We start from the raw sequence: 13123 nt of genomic DNA, 5'->3' as shown, positions 1-13123 counted from the left end.
AAACAAACTGAGGACCCTGTGAGATAAAGGACTTTGAGGCGAATCTGACTGTGTGTCTTATCACCGTCCAGATGAAAGTTCTTTTCTGTTTTCGTAGGTAAAATAATAATAGTAATTTCTCAAGAAAGGCCACCTGATACAGACAGCCCTGTTTCTAAAGTTCTCTGCTCCCCTGTCAATCCTGGGTGTATTTCTCAGCGTTCACTTTGTAGATTAATTTCTAATCACCATTTCAGTGCAGTGGGTGCTTTTGGCTGACCCGTGAACTAACTATTCTGCTCCTTGGTGCTGGCGGATAGGATTCAAGAAGAGAAGCACCAATTAACTCTCTGATTAGGATATTCACATCAACTGTTATTTCTCGTAGGCAGGCTGAACGGAAATGTGAACGCTGTTCTTGGGCTTTTTAGTCGCATGAATAACTGTTGTTCAGTCATTCAGTCTTGTCTTGACTCTTTGTGACCCCATGGACTGCAGCACACCAGGCCTCCCTGTCCTTCACCATCTCCTGGAGCTTGCTCAAACTCAGGTCCATTGAGTCAGTGAAGCCATCCAACTGTGAATAATAAATCAAGATAAAAGCCTGCAAAATGCAAAGTGACACATGTGCTTCTGAGGGCGGCTGCAGGGATAAGGACTCGGGCCTTTCATGTTTTCAGGAAAAACAAACAGAAGGTGCTTTCCTCTTCCAGGGAGTTCTCCCGGTGCTGGCCAGTCAGGCGGCTGCACTGTCCTCTCCTGATACCTTGTTGTTTATGGATGTCACCGGGATGCAGCCCAGATCCTCGCATTTCTCATTAGTAACCGGACTTGAGTCCTTTCGGGGGCAGCGTCTTCTTTAAACTCAAAAAAGGGACCTTCTTACATGAGATCTTTGGGACACAGCCTCTTTCGATGACTCAGCTTTGTCTTTCAGATCATCAGGCAAAACTGAGGTTCTTGCTTTGTTGTATTTCCTTGAAAAAACTGAAACCCGCTTGGTTTGTACTTTTTTTCCATAAAGGAAGCTACGTGGCTGCCTTGTCTCCAGGAGAGAGCACGGCAGCACAGTGTCTGGTTTTGCCCAGTACACGAGGGACGGCCCGTCTCCTGGAACAGCCTCTCCGCCATCACACAGGGTGTCCCACCTCGGGGGCCGCGGGAGCAGGTGCACCCGAGCCTCCAGACTTGCCCCACCCTGTGGGAAATGGCCGTGGCCGCTCCTCCCGGCCTGTGTTCACGTGAGACCCGGGACAGAACCCAGGCTGTGCTGTACTGCAGAGCCTGCCCTTAATGCTGCCAAGAGGGCGAGTTCTCTCAGAGCCTCCTGGGAGCCCAGGGCCATCGAGAGGTGCGCTGGGCTGTGGGATTCCACATCTTCCAGGTGTGTGGGTACAGCTTCAGGGATGTAGCTTTGGGAGGAAAGAAGACACGCAGGGCCAGGACCCCTGGAGACCCCTCTCCCCCTAGCTGAGCTCCGTGGCGGCCCAGGGATAGAACATCTCAACTCTCCGAGGGACGTCAGTGATCCTGGAATAAGCTTTCACTGGAGGATCCAAAAAAAGGTTAAACAATAAAACAAAGATGAGCCTCCCAAGCTTACATGCACAAACTTGATCTCCAGCTGTGCCCTGCAGATAATTGCGGGCACCTGAACTCTGTTAGTATTTACAATAACCAAGACCATGATTTCACGAGGGCGGGCAGGTGCTAATAGTCCTTAATCCAATAAATCTCAGGGAAGTCGGCTCTCCAGCGCTTGGTATAAAAGCAACGAGCGGCCCTCACCAAGACTGACAGGCGAGGCAGCCAGGGCTTTAAATGTTGCTCCGAGCAGAGCTGCTGTCAGAGGTGGGCTCACTACATGCGGAAAGGAAGAGCTGCTGGCAAAAAAAAAACTTGCTGATATTTTGTCAGCAGCGAAAGCCAGGGTGGTGCACCTGCGGCTCTCTCTGAAATCACAACACCGCCCACAGGAGAAGTCTCAGCTCTGCGTTTTATCTATAAGTGCCTCTGACCCTGTCGTTGGCTCTGGACGAGGGAACCACGTCGCAGGGTAATGTCGGGGCCGCCGTGTTCCCTCTGCGGCCGCACGTCCGTCCGGCAGCCTCAACAGCACCGGGGCCTACGGAGCTTCCAGCGGGTGGAATCGGTGCTCCTGGGGCTGTTCCCGGTGCGGGAGGGCCCGTCCCCTGAGGCAAGGCCTCGCCCTGCTGCCCGCGGGCGCCTGCTGTCAGGATGACTGTCCGGGCCCCTCCCCGCTGACGCTCTTCGGCTTTCGGACAGAAAGGCCACTGCCCTGCTCCTGCTCCAGCCCGCACGCGGTTCTGCCTTCCGCGCTTCTACATCTTCTCCGGCAGCGTCCTCTTCTGCGTCCACACGTGCCGGCGCCCCTCACCAGTCGCTCCCACCAGCAGGCCCCGCCCTCAACCAGGCCCCGCCCCTCCCGCCCCAGGCCCCGCCCCCTGCAGGTCTGGGGCTCTGCCCCATGATTCCTGCTTCTGTCCTGAGCTCGGGGCTGTTTCTTCACAACCAGGGGCAGCTGATCCACCCCCTTTATTAGTACCGTAAGCCACGCTTGGTTAACCACCAGCCGGGCAGCAGCAAGGCTCCAGGAATAAAGAAGTAAACACACCCTGATCCTGGCTCAGCTGCCTGACTCTGGTCCCGGGAGTTCGGTGGGCCTGGGGAGCGACCTGCCTTCTCCACTACCAGAGCAAGGACCCCATGTTTCCCCCATGTCTGAGTTTGGGGCCACCGGGGCCACGAGTGGGAGGCTGTGCCAAGAAATGATTTCTTCTGAAGATGAAGTTAGAACAGAGAGAAGACGACGGATATTCTGGTTGACTCGGCTGCATGTCCCCTCTTTCTGGAGCGTGACTGACAAGTAATTGCACTTTGCTCAACACGCAAAGCAGGGTCAGCCCGTGCCTCTACGCTGTTGCTGCACAGAAACTGAGCTGTGAGTAGGACGCTACTGTGGGCTTCCCAGGCGGCTCTAGTGCTAAAGAACCTGCTGCCGGAGCAGGAGGCAGGTGCGATCCCTGTGTTGGGAAGATCCTCTGGAGGAGAGCATGGCAACCCACCGTAGTGTTCTTGCCTGGAGAATCCCATGGACAGAGGAGCCTGGCGAGCTGCAGTCCATGGCGTTGCAAAGAGTCGGACACGACTGAAGCGACTTAGGGCACGTGCACAGGATGCTGTTGTATCAGTCAGTTCAGTCGCTCAGTCGCGTCCGACTCTCTTCGACCCCATGGACTGCAGCCCGCCAGGCTTCCCTGTCAGTCACCAACTCCCGAAGCTTACTGAAACTCATGTCCATTGAGTCAGTGATGCCATCCAACCATCTCATCCTCTGTTGCCCCCTTCTCTTCCCGCCTTTAATCTTTCCCAGCATCAAGGTCTTTTCCAGTGAGTCAGTTCTTTGCATCAGATGGCCAAAGTATTGGAGTTTAAGCTCAGCATCAGTCCTTCCAATGAATATTCAGGACTGATTTCCTTCAGGATGGACTGGTTGGATCTCCTTGTAGCCCAAGGGACTCCCAAGAGTCTTCTCCAGCACCACAGTCCAAACGCACCAGTTCTTCCGCGCTCAGCTTTCTTCACAGTCCAACTCTCACATCCATACATGACCACTGGAAAAACCATAGCTTTGACTAGACGGACCTTTGTTGGCAAAGTCATGTCTCTGTTTTTTAATATGCTGTCTGGGTTGTGTACTGTCATATACCTCTCATATTTAACTTAAGAAGCCTAAATAGATTGAAAGGGGAGAGAGAAAATCCCTGACGGAGTACTCCACTGAGCCCTCCTGCAGCGCCCTTCATCACTGTCTTCATCCAATGCCCTCCTACACCAGGCTCTGCAGCGTGGAGGTGGGATCCACTCCCACGGGAGCTTCCTGACTCAGAGCCGGGACCGCTACAGAGAAGCTGGGTGGCAGAGACACAGGGCCCTACTTGAAATGATGACTCAGGAGGAAGTCAACTGACCTGATTAATTTCAGCTTTTCTTTAGTTTGTGCTAAAAATATCTTGGAAAAAGAAAATCAGTAGGCTCACCAGCAGCACTTTATTCTTGGAGGAGAGGACACATAAGCAGATTGAATGAGAAAGCTGCTGCTCTAAGAAAGCCACAAGCCCCCCAGGGCTACCTCGGCGCCCCGGGAGGGTCCCTGTGCAGGCTCAGGCGGCCCGTCGGAGGAGACAGATTCAGGCTGAACTAGCCCCGTGGACGCTCTGGCGCTGCCTGTTAGCATGGCTGCTCCCCAGTGCTCTGGGAGGCCGCCCCCCTCCTGGCTGAGATGGGGTGTGAAGATGCAGCCACGGGCAAAGGGGAAAGGTCCCGGGGCCAGAACACCAGAGCCGCATCCTGGGTCCACCACTTAGCTGGGTGTGTCTTCGAGCAAGTGAATCAGCCTCTCTGTGCTTCCGTGTTCTCAACTGTAAACTGGGGACCCCAGTGGCCACCTCCCGGGTTGTTGAGAGGGTTAAACGAGCGAATTTGTAGATGGAACAGGCCCAGGGGAGGTCATACAGGAAGAACGGAAGCCAAGGCGCCGTGCTGGAGACGGGCGGACACGGTCCTTGGGGCGGGGGCCCGGCCAGTGTGCGGACCATGCCCAGGCCTGCCGGTGGGCCGGCTGAGGCCTCCTTATGCTTTGGGGTCCCCGCTGGCTGAAGCCAGGCTGAGAGAGCTGCAGACAGTCCAGGGGGCCTGCCAAGGCCAAGCCAGGGGGTCCTGCCCTGGTTCTCACATCGTGTTGGGGGAGCTCTGCTGCCTACGGAGGGCATGGGGGCCACACGACTGAGGCCCGCTGGGAACTGCAGAGGCTGGGGGGTCACCAGCCCCCTCCCTCCAGAAGAAAGCCCCGGATCCCCAGGAAGAAGGGCCGGGCACCGACTCACCACTTTGGGCTTGAAGGGTGGCTGGATCTCACGGTTCTCCAGCTTCTCCCAGTCGATCCTCCGGAAGAAGGCGTGCTCCCGCACATCCCGCTCGCCCTCGGGCCCGCAGCCCAGCCGCTTCCCGGGGTGCTTGGTCATCAGCTAGAGGCGGGGGAGAAAGAGGCTCTCAGTGGGACAGGGCAACGCAGGGGCTGCCGTGCACAGTCCCGGACTGTGTGCAGAAACCCGCTGATAGCCGAGCCGGAGCGCTCTTGCCAAAAAGATAAAAAAGGTGATGTGAGGTGATGGATGAGTGAAGTCAGCTGTGGGAGCCCTTTCACACTGTGCCTCTAGGTCAGACCATCACACTTAGGCCTTAAATACACGCCATTTTTCTCAACTACAATCAGTACAACTGAAAAAAGAGAGGAACAGACAGATCCACCGGAACACCACCAGGGGTGGGTGGGAAGGCGGCTGACGCCAGCGCCCGCCCTCGGGCTGCTCTGCACCCAGATCGAGAGCCCCTGTGCCGCAACTGAGATCCGCCCGGCCAGATAACAAGCTTGTTAAAGGCACAGTCGCTACATCTGGTGTGTGCTTGAAGTGTCGCAGGCCAGCATCACGCGCCTGCTTGCTGTCTGGACCCAAATGCTCTGAACCAAGACTCATGGTTCGCAAAAGCACACTCTGTCACAAGAAAGGCGCCACCTGAAACCTGGGGGCGTGGGCGCGTGGCCCCCCGGATGCCTCTGAGACATGCCAGGAGGCATCTCCGGCCTGTGACTCACCCCTTTGCAGATGGACACGGCCTCCTTGGACAAGGACTTGGGGTACGAGACGTTGTGCTCCATGATGGACTGGAACAGCTCATCCTCGTCCTCGCCGTCGAACGGAGGCTGGTGTGGGGAAGAGGGGGAGGGGCGACTTAGGCTGAGAGGCTCACCCCTCGGCCGCAGATGCCGCTCAGAGCCAGGGAACAGCTGGCTCCTTGCTCCTGCGGGCTGCACACCTCGTGGGCTGATTACTTTTAATTAGGTTGGTGGTTGAGTGTGTTTTCCATTTTTTTCCTCTCTTTAGTTATCTTGCCCTGGGCAACCCCAAAAACCTTTAGGGAAAATGCTTTCGAGTAATGCTTCTAACGATTTGCAAATAAATTATAATTAATCCATTAACCTGTTCTTAATCTCTTCTGCTTCTCTTAGGTCCATACCATCTCTCTGTCCTTTATCGAGCCCATTTTTGCATGAAATGTTCCCTGGGTATCTCTGATTTTCTTGAAGAGATCTCTAGTCTTTCCCATTCTATTGTTTTCCTCTATTTCTCTGCATCATTCACTCACACAGGCTTTCTCATCCCTCCTTGGTATTCTTTGGAACTGCATTCAGTTGGGTGTGTCTTTCCGTTTCTCCTTTGCCTTTCATCTCTTTTCTCAGCTATCTGTAAGGCCTGGGATGGACTGAGGGCAGGAGAAGGAGGGGACAGAGGGTGAGAAGGCTGGACGGCGTCACCGACTCCATGGGCATGAGTCTGAGTGTTAGAAGCCACTGGCTGTGGGAACCTTCGAGTCTGAGACCTTGGGGGCTGGCCCAGGAGGAGCTCTCTGGGGAGGATGCCCAGGAGGCCTGGGGATGGAGGGGGGACAGGATGGCAGAGGGGGTGGCGGGGTGACCTGGCCACAGGCCTGAGCGGGACCGTCTCCCCTGGCCAGCGATGACCAGCCTATCTCTCCTGTAACGGGCACCCGTGGAAACGGATCCCGACGTGTCACCCCCAGCCTCGCAGCTGCCACACAAGTGTGAATCAGGGAAAGCAGCCTTGCTGTCTGGACTTGAGTCGGGTCGTTCACGTGGATCGAGGGGAACTAAGCTTTCTGTGGCTTCGTGAACAGACGCCTCCCACAGGGATTACAATCCAGCCAGTCTTACTGTCAAAGTTTGAAAGGGGAAACTAGCTGCTGCTGCTGCTAAGTCACTCAGTCGTGTCCGACCCTGCGCGACCCCATAGACGGCAGCCCACTAGGCTCCCCCGTCCCTGGGATTCTCCAGGCAAGAGCGCTGGAGTGGGCTGCCACTGCCTTCTCCGGAAATTAGCTGGATGGAGGCAAACTTGAGCTTTGCCAGCTGCGGTCTCACTGACAATGCTGCTGTGGAACTGGCTTTTCTGTGTTTACCAACTGAGGTATTTAATCTTAAAAAGAATGTTTCCTTGAGGGGAGAAAACCTAAATAAATAATACACAAGCCCCTTTCTTAATACCAAGCGCCAACATCACTGAGAAATAATGGCCCAATACAGGTAGAGCCTCTCATTTCTCAATTCTTAAAAGACTGCCTCAGTGTCTCTGAGACGTAGGACGCGATCAAATCAGGAGAGGCCACGGGCGGGGGGTGGGGTCCCCCAGCCCAGCGGGAAGCCAGCAGTCGCCCGACCCCCAGGCCCTGGGCCAGGCGCCCTCCCCGCGCTGCCCTAGGGTCCTCCTCAGTCCACTCCAGCCACCTGCGCGGCGTCCTGGCGTCTCTCCAGCATCACCGAACACCTGCGCCCCAGGGCCTCTGCTTGCTGTCGCCCAGCCTGGAATGCTCGTGGACACCCCTCCCTTCCTTGCAGTCCTAACTTCATCTTCTCCGTTAGGTCCTCCCTGGCCACCCTAGCTGACGTTCCAGACTTCCCTCCTCCAAGCCTGCATGTTCCTCTCCTGGTTTGCTACCCTTCTTCTGAGTTTATTGCTATTACAGTCAACCAACCGTAGGTCGAAAGTGAAACAAAAGTCCAAAACATTTTAAAAAGCAAAACCCAGGATTCCCCGGCCATCCCGTGGCTAGGACCTGCCTTCACCGCCAGCACCCGGGTCTGATCCCTGCTGGGACACTAATATCCCACAAGCCATGCAGGATGGCCAAAAATACATGAATACAGGAAAAGGGAAACTTGGATTTGCCACACACCGGCAAACACTTAAAGAGCACTGATGCCGTATTTACAGCTACATACGTAGTGCTTACAGCGTGCTGGTTTTCAGCAAACACAGACTGTTGATACCGTATTTACAACCACGTACGTAGCACTTACACCGTGTCGGGTGCACTGAGTAACACAGGACACGCCCGGCCTGCGCAGACACTGTGCCGTCGACTCCAGCACTCGCACCTCCAGGACCCGGAGGTCTGCGGGGTCGGGGAGCCAGTCCCCCCCAGTCACCCCAGGAACCCAGCAGTCTGTGGGGTCGGGCAGCTAGTCCCCCCAGGACCCGGCGGTGTGCGGGGTCGGGGAGCCAGTCCCCCCAGGAACCGGCAATCTGCAGGGTTGGGGAGCCAGTCACCCCAGGAACCAGCTGTCTGTGGGGTCGGGGAGCCAGTCCCCCTAGGAACCAGCTGTCTGCGGGCTTGGGGAGCCAGTCCCCCCAGGAACCGGCTGTCTGCGGGGTCAGGGAGCCAGTCCCCCCAGGAACTGGCTGTCTGTGGGGTTGGGGAGCCAGTCACCCCAGGAACGCGGCTGTCTGTGGGGTCAGGGAGCCAGTTCCCCCAGGAACCGGCTGTCTGTGGGGTCGGGGAGCCAGTCACCCCAGGAACCGGCTGTCTGTGGGGTCGGGGAGCCAGTCCCCCCAGGAACCCAGTGGTCTGCGGGGTCTGGGAGCCAGTCCCCCCCAGGAACCAGCTGTCTGCGGGGTTGGGGAGCCAGTCACCCCAGGAACCGGCTGTCTGCAGGGTCGGGGAGCCAGTCACCCCACGAACCCAGTGGTCTGCGGGGGCTGGGAGCCAGTCCCCCCCAGGAACCAGCTGTCTGCGGGGTTGGGGAGCCAGTCCCCCCAGGAACCGACTGTCTGTGGGGTCAGGGAGCCAGTCCCCCCAGGAACCAGCTGTCTGCGGGCTTGGGGAGCCAGTCCCCCCAGGAACTGGCTGTCTGCGGGGTCGGGGAGCCAGTCCCCCCAGGAACCGACTGTCTGTGGGGTCGGGGAGCCAGTCCCCCTAGGAACCGGCTGTCTGTGGGGTCAGGGAGCCAGTCCCTGCCAACGCTGAGCGGCAAACGCTCCTCATCTACGGTCTCTCTCTAGACTGCAGGCTTCCTGAAGGTCAGGTCTGTGTGCTGCTCAGAACCTTCACCAGGCACATTTAATACATCCGCATTGAAGGGATAATAAGTGAGTTGATGGAGGTGACTTGTCAGAAAGGGTGACTCTTTCCCAAGAACAAAGATTCAGAGACTTCTTTGGGGGTATTTATTTACATTTTCTCCTACGAAGGCTCTTAGCTACAGAGGGCAAACTCCTCGGCACACTTGGAGGCTGATGGGAAAGAGAAAATCGCTCAGTCGTGTCTGACTCTTTGTGACCCTGTGGACTACAGAGTCCATGGAATTCTCCAGGCCAGACTACTGGGTGGAAAGGCTTTCCCTTCTCCAGGGGATCTTCCCAACCCAGCGATCGAACCCAGGAGGGATTCTTTACCAGCTGAGCCACCAGGGAAGCCCCTGGAAGGCTAAGAGGTCACCGGAAGCTGCCCGGGACAGGATCATTGGCAGAAACGGCTGAGATGTGCCTGGGGCGCCCCAGCCCCGCAGCCCCACGCCGAGCGCGTGGCCAGTCCTCTGCCTCTCGGGGGCCCGTGGCCAGCACAGCGCAGGCAGGAGAGATGCATGTGGGCTCCAGGCTGGCCCCTCAACACTCTGCCCCCCTCTCTCCACCGGCCAGTTGAGTAAGGAGGAGGCAGCGGTGGAACCTGAGGCCCTAGATGGCGGAGCCACAGCCGGGAGCAGCGTGGTCCGTGGATGACTGCGGGCTGAGCTCCCCACCCACAGGCCTGCCCCGAGACCCAGAGACGGACGTGCCCCTGTTGCTGCTAACCCACTGAGGTTTGGGGGGGTTGTCTGCCAACGGCGGCTTGTGTCCTGAGCCTAGTGACATGGACAGGAAGCCACACCTTAGAAAGAGGGACTCGGGCAGCGGTGCCCTTGGTGATCTGACCTGGCTCACACGGGCAAGAGGAGCCTAGTCTTCCTTTCCTCAACTGGAGGTTCGGCCTTGCTGACTTCTATGAAAAGTACAATGAATTGCCCAGGGAGAGATAAGGGCAGACGGAGAAGCTACTGAAACACCTCTTTGGGTTTAACTAACATCTTCCTTTGACGATGACTGTCTCCACACACGCAGCAGCTGGTGCTTTCTGGAGAACCATGCACCTCACCCCGGCCCCGGCTAAGACACGGAAGCACAGCAGGCGGCTGCCGTCTGCACCGCGTGGGGGCTTCAGTGGGTGACGAGAAAGGTGCGCCGTCTGCACCCCGCCAACAGGGCTTTTTTGATCAGAAGATGAGCTTGGCACCAGTTCTCCCGCTCTCACCACGATCAGGGAAGTCCGACCGGAATCGGCCGCGTCCCACGACCTTGGCCTGACAGACCTGCAGCCGTCACGCCACGCGGCCGCACATGAACGTGAAAACGCGAAACTCACCTGCCCGGCCAACATCTCGTACAACAGGACGCCATAGGCCCACCAGTCCACGGACTTCCCATACGGCTGATAGGCGATTATCTGTGAGTAGGCAAAAACATCGACTGCATTCAGTGAGCGAACAGGGAAGGCAGGCGTGCAGGCGCTTACACTCCGCTCTCCACACGAGGTGGCGACGATGCTTGTCGCCACCAGGGATTATAGAAAGAGGCACTCGGGCAGCGGTGCCCTTGGTGATCTGACCTGGGTCACACGGGCAGAGGAGCCTAGTCTTCCTTTTCCCAACTGGAGGTTCGGCCTCGCTGACTTCTATGAAAGCACAATGAATTGCCCAGGGAGAGATAAGGGCAGACGTACAAGCTGGACCTTGTCTGAATCTTGATTCAGACCAACTGTGAAAAGAAGTCAGCAAAACTAAACTCCAGTCTTGAGACTGGATGATGTCAGAGGACTGTTGCCAACGTTGTTCCCTGGCTACAAGGTCTGAGGGCTAGTTACAAAGTGTCCTTCAGTTAGAAGTGAGAACTATGCAAGGCCCATGTGCCTCAGAGATGTGTCTGTGGGTGTAACATGACACGTGGCATCTTAGATCTGGTTTAAATACTTGAGTAAATGAACCCACTGGCTGCAGCTGGTGACGGGCCCAGAGACCTTGTCCCCTGCTCGCCCCTCTACCCCCTGGAGACTCTCAGATGTGCAGGCTTTTCATGTTTGTACTTTCTGAGTTTTCAGACAAGAACCGTCTTCAAGAGTAACTAAGGGCTCTCTGCAGGTCCCTCTGGCTCTCCTTGTCTTGCTGAGGAAACGAGCTCTGAAGCTACCACATCCGAACATGCGCCCTGTTCCCACCCACACGGAGCCGGGAACACATCCTCCTCACGCTCTAGGCCCCCTGCCCCACCCTGGGAAAGGGGGTAGTACTGACGCGGATTTCTAAGAGACACTGCCTCGCAGGTAGGCTGTGGGCCTGAGCACACACGTTGCTGACAGTGGTGGCGCCCCAGGACTTGGGTGGAGGGTTCCGACAGGTGCTCAGTACAACTACCTGCAGCTCTGCAGACAAACTGGACTCTGGGATGCCGTAGAGGACCCTGGGGTGCCCTAGAGGACCCTGGGGCACCCTAGAGGACCCTGGGGCACCCTAGAGGACCCTGGGATGCCCTAGGGAACTCTGGGGCGTCCTAGAGGACCCTGGCATACCCTAGGCTATGTTTCCCCTACGTCTAAGCAATGTCCTGGGACATGAGCTAATTTCCTGTATGTCTGTCCACCCCGTTCTTTTAACGAGTTACTATTTCTCACTGGGGCATGAGGAGGATGTGCTCCTGGCTCCGTGTGGGTGGGAACGGGGCGCATGTTCGGATGTGGTAGCTTCAGAGCTCGTTTCCTCGGCAAGACAAGGAGAGCCAGAGGGACCTGCAGAGAGCCCTTAGTTTCTCTTGAAGACTGTTCTTGTCTGAAAACTCAGAAAGTACAAACATGAAAAGCACAAAAAACCCTACCAAAATGTGTCCCTAGTTTATTCCCTAATGACATGAAATGCTGGAGTCCTACCAGTCCCCGATGGCCTGACCTGAGCGAGTAGAGGGCCACAGATCCTGTCTGGGAGAGGAGGGCTCACTCGCCCAGCTCCTAGCATGTCACACTGCACAGTGTGTGTGGCCCAGGGAGCCAGCAACGACCGCTATCTTCAGACTTCAGGGGACAGAACCGAGATGCACTGCGCCTATGAAACTTGCCCCAAACCAAACAGATACTAAGTTATGCTCTGAGTATTGACACATTTGTTTTAAAACTACAATTTATGGCTTTCAAATACACGGAACCACTCACACTGGGATTAATAAAATATGAATCAAAGGGCTCTGAGGATTAGTTTAACAAGATTCAAAATCATCATTCCAGTTGTTGTAACTATATTTCAAAAGCCCTTGAGTAAAGTTTGTTCTCCTAACTATATTAAAGAGAGGCCCTCAATCTGTTCTCATTAATCAGTATCTTAGTGTTTTTAAGAATTTTTAATAGAAAGGCAGTTGATTTACAATATTGTGTTAGCTTCCGGTATAAAGCAAAGTGACTCTGTCACATATATATGCATGTGTTTGTGCTAAGCCACTCAGTCGTGTCCGACTCTTTTGTGACCCCGTGGACTGTAGCCCACCAGGTTCCTCTGTCCATGGGATTCTCCAGGCAAGAATACTGGAGTCAGTTGCTATGCCTTCCTCCGGGGATCTTCCTGACCCAGATATCAAACGGCGGGTTTTTAACCATCTGAGCCACCAGGGAAGACTACACACACACACACAGACACACACACAGACACACACACACAGAGACACACACACAGACACACACACACAGAGACACACACACAGACACACACACAGACACACACACACAGAGACACACACACAGACACACACAGGCACACACACAGACACACACAGGCACACACACAGACACACACACACAGACACACAGACACACACACAGACACACACACACAGACACACACACAGAGACACACACAGACACACACACAGACACACACACAGACACACACACACAGGCACACACACACAGACACACACACACACAGACACACACACAGACACACACAGAGACACACACACAGACACACACACAGACACACACACACAGACACACACACACAGACACACACACACACACAGACACACACACCTATATATGTTTTTAAAAATTCTTTTCCATTTAGGTTATTATAGGATGTTAAATATAGCTCTCTTAGCTGTATAGGAAAACTGCTGTCTATCTATTTCAGTTTTTG

The 13123-nt window shown here is 55.6% G+C and overlaps 1 protein-coding gene across 3 annotated transcripts in view; it reads right to left on the bottom strand.

Annotated features, from left to right (window-relative positions):
• PRKCA (protein kinase C alpha) overlaps positions 1-13123 on the bottom strand; it is a 283875-nt gene that overhangs the window by 5998 nt on the left and 264754 nt on the right. For all 3 annotated transcript variants that reach the window (XM_069542356.1, XM_069542357.1, XM_069542358.1), the window contains exons 14-16: positions 10315-10395; positions 5657-5764; positions 4887-5027 (exon numbers count right to left, since the gene is read on the bottom strand). In XM_069542356.1, coding sequence (XP_069398457.1) covers positions 4887-5027; positions 5657-5764; positions 10315-10395 — 330 coding nt within the window. The remainder of the gene's footprint in view (positions 1-4886; positions 5028-5656; positions 5765-10314; positions 10396-13123) is intronic.

The sequence above is a fragment of the Ovis canadensis genome, chromosome 11 (assembly GCF_042477335.2).
Source record: "Ovis canadensis isolate MfBH-ARS-UI-01 breed Bighorn chromosome 11, ARS-UI_OviCan_v2, whole genome shotgun sequence".
Lineage (NCBI taxonomy): Eukaryota > Metazoa > Chordata > Mammalia > Artiodactyla > Bovidae > Ovis > Ovis canadensis.
The sequence above is the reverse complement of the archived record's forward strand: the minus strand, read 5'-3'. Positions and strand labels throughout refer to the sequence as shown.